At 32.0% G+C, this 12,726-nt stretch overlaps 1 protein-coding gene across 1 annotated transcript in view; it reads right to left on the bottom strand.

Annotated features, from left to right (window-relative positions):
* Positions 1 to 314: 314 nt before the first annotated feature.
* The window catches only part of LOC123016331 (protein bowel-like), a 17,488-nt gene continuing 5,076 nt past the window's right edge, over positions 315 to 12,726 (bottom strand). The window contains exons 2-3 of the mRNA XM_044416664.1: positions 11,583 to 12,315; positions 315 to 1,744 (exon numbers count right to left, since the gene is read on the bottom strand). Of these exons, the coding sequence (XP_044272599.1) occupies positions 946 to 1,744; positions 11,583 to 12,310 (1,527 nt within the window). The 5' untranslated portion in view covers positions 12,311 to 12,315 and the 3' untranslated portion in view covers positions 315 to 945. The remainder of the gene's footprint in view (positions 1,745 to 11,582; positions 12,316 to 12,726) is intronic.

Genomic DNA, 12,726 nt, shown 5'->3' with positions numbered 1-12,726 from the left:
AAAAGTACGGATAAAATACATCACATTGTAGCAATTTCAACTTAATTCCTATTTAATTTCCGTAATTACAACTTAATTTTTGTGATTCTAAAATAATTCCGATAGATTTAAGAAATTCAACGTAATTTTCAAAGAAAATTACCTTCGATAATTCCAAAAAAATTCCAGCAATTTTCCGAAAAAATTCAGTAATTCACATAATTTTAATAATTCCAAGTAATTACAATTGAATTACAAAAATTTGTAATCCAATCTAAGTTGATCCAATTTTTTTTAATTTTTCCGATTTGATCAAATATTTTAATTTTTTTTATACCAGGTGAATAAAAAGAATGTAAAAAAATTTTTTGCTTAAAATATTTATTTTTTAGGACAATTAACTGATACAGGACTGTAAAATTGTGATGTTTTATAAAAATAAAATTTTTCAAAATTTTCCACAAAATTTTTATTTTTTTTTCAAATGGCAATAATAAAACAATTTTTCTCATAAAAGTTATGATCGAAAGATTAAAACTATCTACTTTATATTTAATTTTTTCAAAAAAAAAATACATGAACTAGATACAATTTTGACAAGAAACTCAAACTCAGAACCAAAAACCACACCATTTTTTTCCAAATACACAATTAGAACCAGGATTAAAATAAATAAGAAAAAGTCGTTAAAACTTGCGATTTTAGAGTCAGGAGTGTCCAAAAATACGAATAAAATACATCACAGTGTAGTTTATTTTCAGTTTTGAAAAAAAAAGAAAAATTTGATTTAGTTGGGACAACCTGTATAAACCAATAACCGGATAAAGTAATTCATTGAAAAAGTCAAAATACAAAGATTCAAAATTTTGGAGTTTTTTTTTTATTTTTCCAAAAATTCCGACTGGTCATTGCGAGTTCTAGTCCCCTATGTACAAAATCACATATTTACAAGGAACTTGTCGCGAATTACCTCCGCATGATATCCTCTATCGTAAATCCAGTCTTTTTGGGCGGATTGGGGGGCGGTCTCGGGGGCGGCACCTCCTCCTTCTTCATGGAGAGGTCGCTGGCCATGTTGCTGGTCCCGGGGGCGTCCATTTGTTGCACCATCTGCGGCATGGGTTGCATAAGTCTCAGTTTCAAGTGCGGCGGATACGCCGCCCTCTCCGCCTCCAAGTGTCTCTTCCGGAAGTTCTCCAGGGCGAGGGCCCCACTAGTCACCGTCGCGGACTTAACTGGGTGTAAATCCCTCCGGATTTGCAACTGGGGGTGATGAGGGGGCGGCTCCGGGTCAGTTTTCTCCTCGGGTGGGTCCTCTTGTCCCGGATCAATTTCCGGGTCTTCGTCCAAATCATCATCGTCGTCGATGGGGAAACTCCGGTCGGGGTTGGGGCGCATGGTGTAAGGGACGGGTTCGTGGCATTGGGTCCGGTCGGAGGACTCCGGGTCGCGCTCCGGGAGTAGCCCATCGCCGAGGCCGTCGGATGGGACGTCGCCCACGGCATGGGTGAGGGCGTGGCGTCGCAGGTCGCAATTCCTGCGGAAGACTTTCCCGCAGGAGTTGCATTCGTAGGGTTTGTGGTCGGTGTGGGTCAAGAGATGGGTTTTGAGGTTGGAGCGCTGGTTGAAGGAGCGGGAGCACACGGGGCACTTGTGGGGGGACTCCTCCATGTGGAGGATTTTGTGCACGGCCAAAGTCCGGCTCTGGCAGAAGCCTTTACCGCATTCTCCGCATTTGAAAGGTTTCTCCTTGCTGTGGATGTATCTGCAAAAAAAGTAAGCGTTACGAAGCCATTTGCATAGTTATGGGTCTTGGGATGGAATTCGAGTCGTTACATGGGATGAGATCCATTTAAACGATAAAAATCTCGCGTGCCGGGCATACGAGACGAGTAAATGATGAAATGGGGGAGGGGGGACGAATAATTACCGGAATTATGAAAGATGTGGAGGAATTCTGACAATTTTTAATGATTATTTTCTAGCAATTAACAAAAATCTTGACCACTTTTAAAAAAAATTGTATATTACAAAAAATGTATTTGTCTTTCTAGCAAATATCAGCCAATTACTGAAAAACTATTCGTTGTGGAATATTTCAGTAATTTACAGATTTATATTTTTCATATATTTTGTGCCTGAAAAACTTAACCACATTCTAAAAGTTTTTAACAATTTTAACAAAACAGTGCAAAGTTCCTGAAACCCTTATTATTCAAAGTGTAATAAAAATCCGTAAGACCATTAATTTAAAAAAAAGGGTTCAACTGATTCCAATTCCTAAAAAAAACACCAAAATTCCAGTAATTCAAAAAAAAAATCCAATAATTCAAAATTAATTCCTGTAATTCCAAATTAATTCTGATAATCTAAGAAATTCAACATGATTTTTAAAAGAAACTATCTTCGATAATTCCAAAAAGAATTTCAGTAATTATAGAAAAAATTCAGTAGATTACAAAAAAATTCAATAATTCCAAAAAATTTCTATATTTCTAATTAATTCCGATAAATTCAGCTCAATTCCGATGGGCGTTAACTTAAATAAAATGTGTACAATTTCAAAAAAAGTCAACCAAAAATTCTAGTAATTTCGAATTCATTATTTGTGAATTACTGGGTTTTTTCTGCAATTGCTGGTTTTTTTTTGGAATTATTTAAGAAAATTTCTTTTGGTAATTACGTTGAATTTCTTAAAACTATCTATCTAATTTGAAATTACAGGAATTATTTTAGAATTACAAGCATTGACTTACAGAAATTAAATTGAAATTACAGGAATTAATTAGAATTTAGCAATGGAATCACAACGGTTTATTGAATTACCATAGAATTATTGGAATTATTTGTAAATTACTGAACTTTTTCTATAATTACTGAAATTCTTTTTGAAATAAATTGTAAAGCAATTTCAGGAGTTTTCAGCTCGTAGATGAATAGTTTTCTTGTGTTTTAGTTTTTTTCTTTATTTTTTCATTTTATTTTTTAATTTTTTTACATCAGGCTCTGTTTTCTCATTTAATTTTTTAATCTGTGTTAATTACACTATAATAATAAAATTATCATCGGTCAAAAAATCTTGCAATTAAAGAATTATTAAAAAAAACATCAAAAAATTCTAGTAATTCCAAAAAAAATTCTCCTAAAAGTAATTCCAATAATCCATTGTAATTCTATAATTTCAAATTAATTCCTGTAATTTCAATTTAATTCTAACTTAACTTTCGTAATTCCAAAATATTTCATGTAATTCCAAAGTACCTCTAATAGTTATAAGAAATTAAACGTAATTTTAAAAAGAAACGATTACCGATAATTTTAAAAAGAATTTTAGTAATTCCAGAAAGATTCTAGTAATTCACAAATAATTACAGTTATTACAAAAAAAAATCAACCGAAATTCCAGTAAATCTAATATTCCATCGTAATTCCAGTATTATCAGATTAATTCCTGTAATTCCGAATTCCTGTAATTTCAAGTTAATTCCGATTGTTCTAAAAAATTTAACGTAATTTTCAAAAGAAATTATCTCCGATAATTCTAAAAAGAATTCCAGTAATTTCAGAAAAAAATCAGTGATACACAAATGATTCCAGTAATTTCAAACAATTCAAAGATAATTTTAATAATTTCAATTAATTTTGATTCAATTTCCAAAAATTTCTTCAACTAGGTAATTCCAGAGTTACCGGCTCCTCGTTTAATTCCAATTTAATTTCTATAATTCCAACTCAATTTTTGTAATTCTAAAATAATTCCTGTAATTTCTAATTAACTCCGATAGTTTTAAGAAATTCAACGTAATTTTCAATAGTTATTTATTATACAAGACGATAAAGAGATTGTTTATCTACGAGTGACGAAGTCACAACAATCTTTATCGTCGTATATAATACAACATTTTTTTCTATAGCAGGACTTTTAGTTTAAGAGAAAAAATAAAATTAAAAAAAAAATAAATTTTTGGGATTTTTCAATACGACACGTCAGATTATTTTTAACAGATTTAAAGCAAATTTAAGCCTTGTTGAGTCTAATTCGAAGAATAAAATGTTGCATTCAACTCGTTTGAGTGTAAATCGGACGCTTTATTCCACCTCGTGGGTGATAACATTTGTAAATTTAAAAGAATAAAATAAGTTAAAACATTTTATCTACCCTAGCTGTTAAAGTGTTACTTTATCTACTCAAAAGAGTTGATAAAGAATTAATTTAAAATCTGCTATAGAAAAACAGAAATTACCTTATCGAAAATTGCAATTGCAGAAAAAATCCAGTAATTCACAAATAATTCCAGCAATTCCAAAACAATCCAAATAATTACAATTGAATAATAAAAGTTTGTAATCTAATCTAAATCGATCCTAAATTTTTCAATTTTCCGATTTGCTCAAATTTATATTATTGTTTTATTTATTTTTTATTAAAAAAATTATAGTGTGTTCCGTTTTTATTGTTCCAAATTGAAACAGGTGATAGAATATTTAATTTTAAGACCAAAGCTTCATAGAAACATTATCGAAAAATACGCCTCATTTTTAATGAGTTTTTCTCAATATTTCAGAAACCATTTTAGATAAAATTACAAAATTTGGTACATTTGATAACCTTTATACACCTAAACAAATTCAAAGAACAACTAATCAGGGGAAACTTTTGTTAAAATTGAATGTTTAAAGTTGTAACAATAAAAACGGAACACCCAGTAAAATAATGCAACAAAACTTTTTCAGTTTTCACTTTTTTATTGGCCAATATCGATCTACAGTAAAACCTCTGTATTACGTTTTTGTTTTTTAATTTTCTAGTGTATACACAGTTTTGCGTTGTTTATTTGTTTACTTTTTTTAAATTTCTGTCAGTTTTTAAATCGAGACAAGAATTGGCATTGTTAGCTTCAGCAAAGGCCAAACCAATTAGATTTCGTGTTTGAAAGCCCGTAAAAGGCAACAAAATAGTTCAATTTGACCTTTCCTGTCTTAGTTTTCGACTCCCACACGTCCCCAAAACTCATAGTGGCATCTTGTAATTACTTCCAGTAGATTGAATGCTCCTGTGGTAGGCCGTTTTAACCCAAAGAATTTTATCATTGGAAATCATTCGTGCGTCAAAATAACGAGTTCAACGACTCGCTCACTCCGCCTCGAGGTCTCAACACAAGAAAGGCGATCGGTTTTCGAGATTTTTGACCCAAATCTTGCATTATTTACAACACCACGATGCACCCAATTAAACTAATTAACATCTTAATTACTACACAAATCGGAAGCTACGGAATTATACGTTTCAGTGATGTTGGAAAAGAAAACAAAATAAAACAAATTCTAGTCTGGCCATCTTGAAAATAAATCAAAACGAATTAAAATATAAAACCCATAATTTAAGGTTATATGCATAAAGGAGATAAAATTTGGCTGGGGGCTATCGAAAAATACAAGGGCCCTCCACCTGTTAATTGAGAACAACACTATCATAAATATTCCTCCGGCATTTGAAAATTCGTCCGGACTCAACCCGGAAAATCATGTCATATAGCGAGAGTAAAATGGCAGCTGGACGATCCGGTTGGCCTTGGACGGGCAAAGACCGACAAATCATAACGCAGGTGTTTTTTATTCATTGGAAATTTCGCCGACTGTACTTGATTCCCGGAGGATTGCTCCGGTTAATACGCCAAGGAATGTGTACAGTCAACGGCACAAGTAATGATAGGCGAGGCTGACTTGATTTCTGGTCCGATATTGGCGGTTAATTAGTCACACATATGGCGGGTTTTTAAGTGTCAAATGTTGGACGAGTAATTGGAGAACTTGTTTGTGATGGCTAATGGACCGGATTAAATGAAATCAAGTGGGCCAATTACTAATTTATTCAGTTCCTGAAGCAACGAGTTTCAGGAGTTTTGGTCATTTTTAATTTTAAACCCAATTTCAGCTCGTAGGTGATTTTTTTTCCATTTTTTTTTAATCAGGCTCTGTTTTCTCATTTAATTTTTTAATCTGCGTTAGTTACAATGTAATAATAAAATTATTATCGGTCATAAAATCTTGCAATTAAAGAATTATTTCCACTTAACTGTTGTTTTTAATTAAATATTTGTGACTTGTTATCTCCTTGCTTGAGTTTTCTACCGGGTGACTATTAATGTTTGTGACAAAAAATCTAGTAGCAACACTGAATTATTGGTAATCCAATTGCCTATAGAAGTTTGACGTTTGAATCTGAAAGTCAAGGTCACTAAACTATAAGTTAAAAAGTTGTGTTTTTTGCCAAATTTTCTTGAAAAAAAAAACGAAAAATAACCAAACTGGCTAAATAGTTTTATAGAATTTTATTAAAGAAGGATAAAAATGACAATTTATTTTTGCCATTTTTAAATGCTTCACATTTTTCAGCTAAAAACACAATTATTTCACAAAATGTATTAAAAAAAAGTCGAAAAATTCGTCAAAAATAGTATTATTTTTGCCTTAAACGTAAAAATAAAAAAAATTCGTTTAAACAGACTAAAATTTTGCAAAATTAAATCAAAATTAATATTATTTTTTAACTTTTTTCGCTCAACTACTTCGTTTTTGAACCAGAGACTCATCTATTTTGCAAACATGCCTAAAAATCAAAAACAAAAATTGAAATTGATGTTATTTTGTTTATTTTACTCGATTTAGTTTAGTTTTTGTGCAAATTTAAGTCGAAAAAACACAAAATTCGATCTGAAATGCTTATAGGCACGTTTTTGTTCTAAAATCTCAAGTTTTTTGTAAGATTTTCCAAAAATAAAGCAAAAAATCAACATAAAGACCTCAAAAATCATTTTATTCTTGAATTTTTCGAGAGGTATAGTACGTTTTTCAGTTAGAAACGCAAAACAACAAAATTAAGCCATTTTTGTCTTTTTCTAGCGTTTCACATTTTTCAGCTAGAAACAGAATTATTTCACAAAATTTCGTTAAAAAAGTCGAAAAAGCAACAAATTTGTTCAAAAATAGTGTTGTTTTTGCCTCTCCCGTGTTTTTAAACACGTTTTTATAATAAAATTAAAAAAAATTGTTTAAACAGACCTAATTTTTACAAAATTGATGTTATTTCTAGCTTGTTAAGCTCGACTACTTCGTTTTTGAACCAAAGGCCCATTTATTTTGCAAAATCTTGTCCAAAAATGGCTAAAAATCACAAATAAAAATTGAAATTGACATTATTTTCTCTATTTCGTTCGATTTAGTTTAGTTTTGAGCAAAATTTGGTCGAAAAAACACAAAATTACATCTGAAATGCTTTTAGACACGTTTTTGTCCTAAAAAAAGTTTTTTGTAAGATTTTACAAAAACATACTAAAAAATCAACATAAAAAAGCCAAAAGTCGTATTATTCTTGCATTTATCGAGAGTTTTAGTATGGTTTTTAGCAAGAAACGCAAAATTTCGTTAAAAGCAAGCAAGCACAAAATTAAGCCAAAAATGATGTCATTTTTGCCTTTTTCAAGCGTTTAAACACGTTTTTGAGCTAAAAACTCCGTTTCTTAGACTTTAATCACGCAGTTTATGTGAAAAAAGTAAACTTTAAATCATAATCGTGTAATTTGGTAAAAATAATTGTCTCGACTTAGATCTAGTAAATTTTATTTTTTGCGCTGGCAACACTGGAATTAATTGTAAGTTTCAACAGTTTACATTGCCAACCACCTACCACGCATTAATAAAAAATTGTGACAAAAAATGTATTGGCAACACTGAATTATTGGTAAACCTTTCAAATGTTTCAAGTGACGGCTAAATCAGCAGTCGCCCGTCGCAAACGAATGACAATTGCCTATAAAAGTTTGACGTTTAAATTTGAAAGTCAAGATTGCCAACTTGAGGTAAAAATCACAATCCTTGTTTTCCTCAATTTTCGCTCATTTGTAAATGGTTTGGGTCCCCATTAATGACTTTTCGTCCCAAAGTATCACTCTATAATTACGTTTTTAAGCCTCCATCATTTTTCGATCTCCCCAATTATTGAATAAATTGATCGCCGATTAAAAGTAATTACAAGCAATCAACATTTTTGAAGTTGGTAACCTTGAATCAACATTTCTCACCGGACAATTTTTATTCTAATCTCAGTAGCGCCAATAAACTCGGATTTATGGGGGATTACGTCGGAATTAATCATTTTTGGGGGGGCCCCAGACAGGTCCAGGTAAAAACCCGATTGTATCTCGGGTACAGTTTCCTCAAAACTTCCCCTAATTCGATTAAAATCGAAGAGTGGTATATCCTTGTCGCTCGGTTGGTAACCCTGCGGCAAACTGGTTTCTAGATCCATCGCTTGAAATTACTAGAGCACTCTGCGGGATACGAGACCCAAGACGAAAAAATATTGATTATATTGCACTATACAATTTTAATTAAATCTAGTGGAAAAAACCAAACAGGAGAACCAACTTGAGAATTTCACACGTTTTTGTCTCTATGACTTTTCACATTTCACACTTTTTTAATTACTCGAGTCGGAGAAAGAATTTGATGACGTTTAGCAATATTATAAATTTATGGTGAAACGAACCGTTCGACCGGTGGAATGTCTTCGGAAAGTGTTTCAAGTCAATTTTAATAAATTTGAATTAAAATTGCCTGAGAATTAGTTATTCCAAGAACTGGAAAAATTTTAACTGTATTGGAAAAAACAAAGATTTTTTTATAAACGGAAATGATGAAATCTGAATTTTTATTTATTTATAAAACAAGTTAACAATTTGTTACACTCCTTCACGCTTATCTACCGGAAATGAGCAATTTTCAAGTAGCTGAACTTCCTGCTTCCAAATTTCGATTATAATGTAATCTAACACAACACTTTGAGTTAGGATTTTCTTGTATACGAGTAAAAATCACTCACTTTCCTCCCTTGTGACCCAAATACCGATTAAATAATCCAATTTAGAAGCTATTAAACCTATTGTTCGTTCAATCTATTAAATTATGCAAGACTTAGGAGCGAAAAATGTCATTACAGGGTTACTTTTACTTCGTTTGGTTAATTGCGGTAAATAAGGAAATAATCATTTCGAAATGTCAAAAGTCGAGTTTTATGACTCAGTGAATAGTAGGTGGTATCGTAAAAGAAAATACCTGGAGTTTAATTAAATTTCTGATTAAGTAGGCTGCGACTTGAAATTAAATTGGCAACACTGAGTTATTGTGTTTGACAGTCAATGTTACGACAAAAATCATTTACTTCTGTCTTCTACATGATTCATATTGCCAACTTAATTTCAGTCATGGGCCACTTTGATCAAAAAAATGGTCAAATTAATCAGTGTTGCCAAGTTTGGTTAAATTTTATCAGATCAGGACATTTTTATACTAGTCTGGTGTAAAAATTGGGGATTTTTTTAAAACAAAAATTTTGTACATTAATTTGTTTTAATTTCCCAAGTTTTTCAACCAAAAACTTGATGCAAAATTTTCTCAAAAAAAAATAACCAAATTGGTTAAAAATAGTTCTAGTTTTTTTACAGCATTTTACTAAACAAGGTCAAAAATGACAATTTACTTTTGCCTTTTTCAAATGTTTCACATTTTTCAGCTAGAAACAGAATTATTTCACAAAATTTCGTTAAAAAAGTCGAAAAAGCAACAAATTTGGTGAAAAATAGAGTTGTTTTTGCCTTTTCCGTGTGTTTAAACACGTTTTTACAATAAAATCAAAAAATTTTCGAAAAATTTTGTTTAAACAGACCTAAATTTTACAAAATTGCTATTATTTTTTAGCTTGTTAAGCTCGACTATTTCGTTTTTTAACCAGAGGCTCATTTATTTTGCAAAATCATCTCCAAAAATGGCTAAAAATCACAAATAAAAATTGAAATTGACATTATTTTGTCTGTTTCGTTCGATTTAGTTTAGTTTTGAGCAAAATTTGGTCGAAAAAACACAAAATTTCTTCTGAAATGCTTTTAGACACGTTTTTGTCCTAAAATCTCGAGTTTTTTGTAAGATTTCACAAAAAACAAAAACACAAAAACGAACAAAAAAATCAACATAAAAAGCCAAAAATCGTATTATCCTTGCATTTGTCGAGAGTTTTAGAACGGTTCTTAGCAAGAAACGCAAAATTTTGTTAAAAACAAGCTGAAAAATTACAGAATTAAACCAAAAATGATGTCATATATTTGACTTTTTCAAGCGTTTAACCACGTTTTTGAGCTAAAAACTCCGTTTCTTAGGTTTTAACTTTCAACAGTTTACATTACCAACCACCTACCACGCATAAATAAAAAATTGTGACAAAAAAATTTATGGCAACACTGAATTATTGGTAAACCTTCCAAATGTTTCAGGTGACAGCTAAATCAGCAGTCGCCCATCGCAAATGAATGACAATTGCTTATAAAAGTTTGCCGTTTAAATCTGAAAGTCAAGGTTGCCAAACTAAAATTTAAAAATTTGATTTTTTTGGCAAATTTTTTCAAAAAAAAAAACAAAAACAACAAAATTGGTTATTAGTTTTTTTACAGCGTTTTACTAAACAAGGTCAAAAATGACAATTTACTTCTGACTTTTTCAAATACTTCACAAAATTTACAGCTAGAAACACAATTATTTCACAAAATTTCGTTAAAAAAACGTCAAAAAACCCACAAATTTGGTCACAAATAGTGTTGTTTTTGCTTTTTCCGAGTGTTTAACTCGTTTTTAAGATAAAATTGAAATAATTTTGTTTAAACAGACTTAAATTTTACAAAATTAAATCAAAATTGATATATTTTTTAGCTTGTTAAGCTCGCCTACTTCGTTTTTATGATACGTTTTTGACCTAAAATCTCAAGATTTTGCAAAAACAAACCAAAAAATCAACATAAAAAGCCAAAAATCATATTATTCTTGCATTTGTCGAGAGTTTTAATACGTTTTTAAATTAAATTCTAATGATTGGTAATTTTTTTAGAACAAAAACTTAGTACACTAATACTTTTTGAATTATATTAGGTCAAAAATAAATGACACAATTCTTTGCATATTTTTATAAAATTATCCTAGTTTTTTAACCAAAAATTTAATTTTTCAAAACAAAACGANCAAAACAAAACGAAAAATAACCGAATTAGTTAAAAATAATTTTAGTTTTCACAGCATTTTACTAAACAAGGTCAAAAATTAAGTCAAAAAAACACAAATTTAATCTGAAATGCTTCAAATTTTTTGTAAAATTTCGCAAAAATAAAGCAAAAAATCAACATAAAGATAATCACAGAATTAAACCAAAAATGACGTCATTTTTGCCTTTTTCAAGCATTTAAACACGTTTTTGAGCTAAAAACACTGTTTTTCTGCGAGATCTTGGTATACTGTTTCAAATAGGTTACATTACAGGTATTTTTACCTAATTCTTAGCCTTTAACCAGTCAGTTTATGTAAAAAAGTAAACTTTAAATCAAAATTGTGTAATTTGGCTCGGATCTGGTGAATTAATTTTTTTACGCTGGCAACACTGAAATTAATTGTAAGTTTCAACAGTTTGTCTTACCAACCACCTGCCTCACATAAATAAAAAAATTACGGCGCATCGGTAATTAAGTGTAATTAAATTAATTGAATTATCATAAAATTGGACTAACCTGTGATCCCTCAAATGGTCCTGCCTCCTGAAGGCCTTCCCGCAAATATCGCAAGAATACGGCCTTTCATCAGTATGCGTCCTTTCATGAATCAACAAATTATAACTCTTAGTAAATTGTCTATTGCAAAACTTGCAAATGAACTGTTTCTTGGGCCTGGAAGCCCTCCCCGGAGCCCTCAACAGCCTCCTATCCAGATGCGCATGCATCTGTGGGGGCCCCGGCTGGAAACTCGGGAACGCAAACGACGCACTCCCTGGATTATTCGGTAAAAATCCGGGATACCCCTGCCCGGAAGAGCCGGACTCTAGCAATCCGGGAGGTGGTCCAGGTCGGGGTAGCATGAGGGCGGCAGCATGCGCCGCCGCCTCCCTCTGCATCTGCAACTCCTTTTTCTTGTCGTTCATCATGACCATAAGCTCGAAACTGGTGGATTTCCGGAGGTAGAGCGACGAGGAACCGTCGGGGGTTTTACCCGACTCCGGGCGCTCGTCGAGGAGGAGGGGGTGCATGTCGCTGGGGTACAACATGGGGTGCATGTTCCGGGAGGGTACCACCGGAACGAAAGCGGAGGATTCGCGGTGGTGGCTCATGGTGGCGGGGAGGGGGAGTTGGTAGAGTTGGGGGTCGTAGGAGCGACTCCCGGAGGAACTTCGAGATGGGAATTCGCGACGGGAGAGGGCGAGGGGGCGGTCCTCGGGCTGGCTACTGGCAGCTGCGTCGGCCATTTTGCCTAAAAAAAATTAAAATGAGTGCTTTAATAAACTAGTACATTTTCATTTTTAATGTTGGTAGCGCCCCAACTGACAAATGTCAAACAAGCTAAAATAGGAAATTTGACTTATTGTTTCAAAGTACGTGCGTTAATAAGACAGTAACATTTTACTTTTAAGAGTTGGCATTGCCAACTCAATTTCAGTCATGGGCCACTTAATAATGGTCAAATTAATCAGTGTTGCCTAGTCTGGTGTATAAATTGTTGTAAAAATTCTAATGTTGGAACACAAACTTAGTACACTAATTTTTCAATTATTAATGAACTAAATTAGGTCAAAAATAAATGATTACAATTCTTTGCATTATTTTATAAAAAATTTTTAGTTTAACCAAAAACTTGATTTTTTTCCAAATTTTCTCAAAAAAA

The sequence above is a fragment of the Tribolium madens genome, unplaced genomic scaffold, assembly GCF_015345945.1.
Source record: "Tribolium madens isolate multiple individuals breed KSU strain unplaced genomic scaffold, Tmad_KSU_1.1 Scaffold_1;HRSCAF=32;Tcas5.2_LG8, whole genome shotgun sequence".
Taxonomy (NCBI): Eukaryota; Metazoa; Arthropoda; class Insecta; order Coleoptera; family Tenebrionidae; genus Tribolium; species Tribolium madens.
Note: the sequence above shows the minus strand (reverse complement) of the source record. Positions and strands in the feature narration are given on the sequence as shown.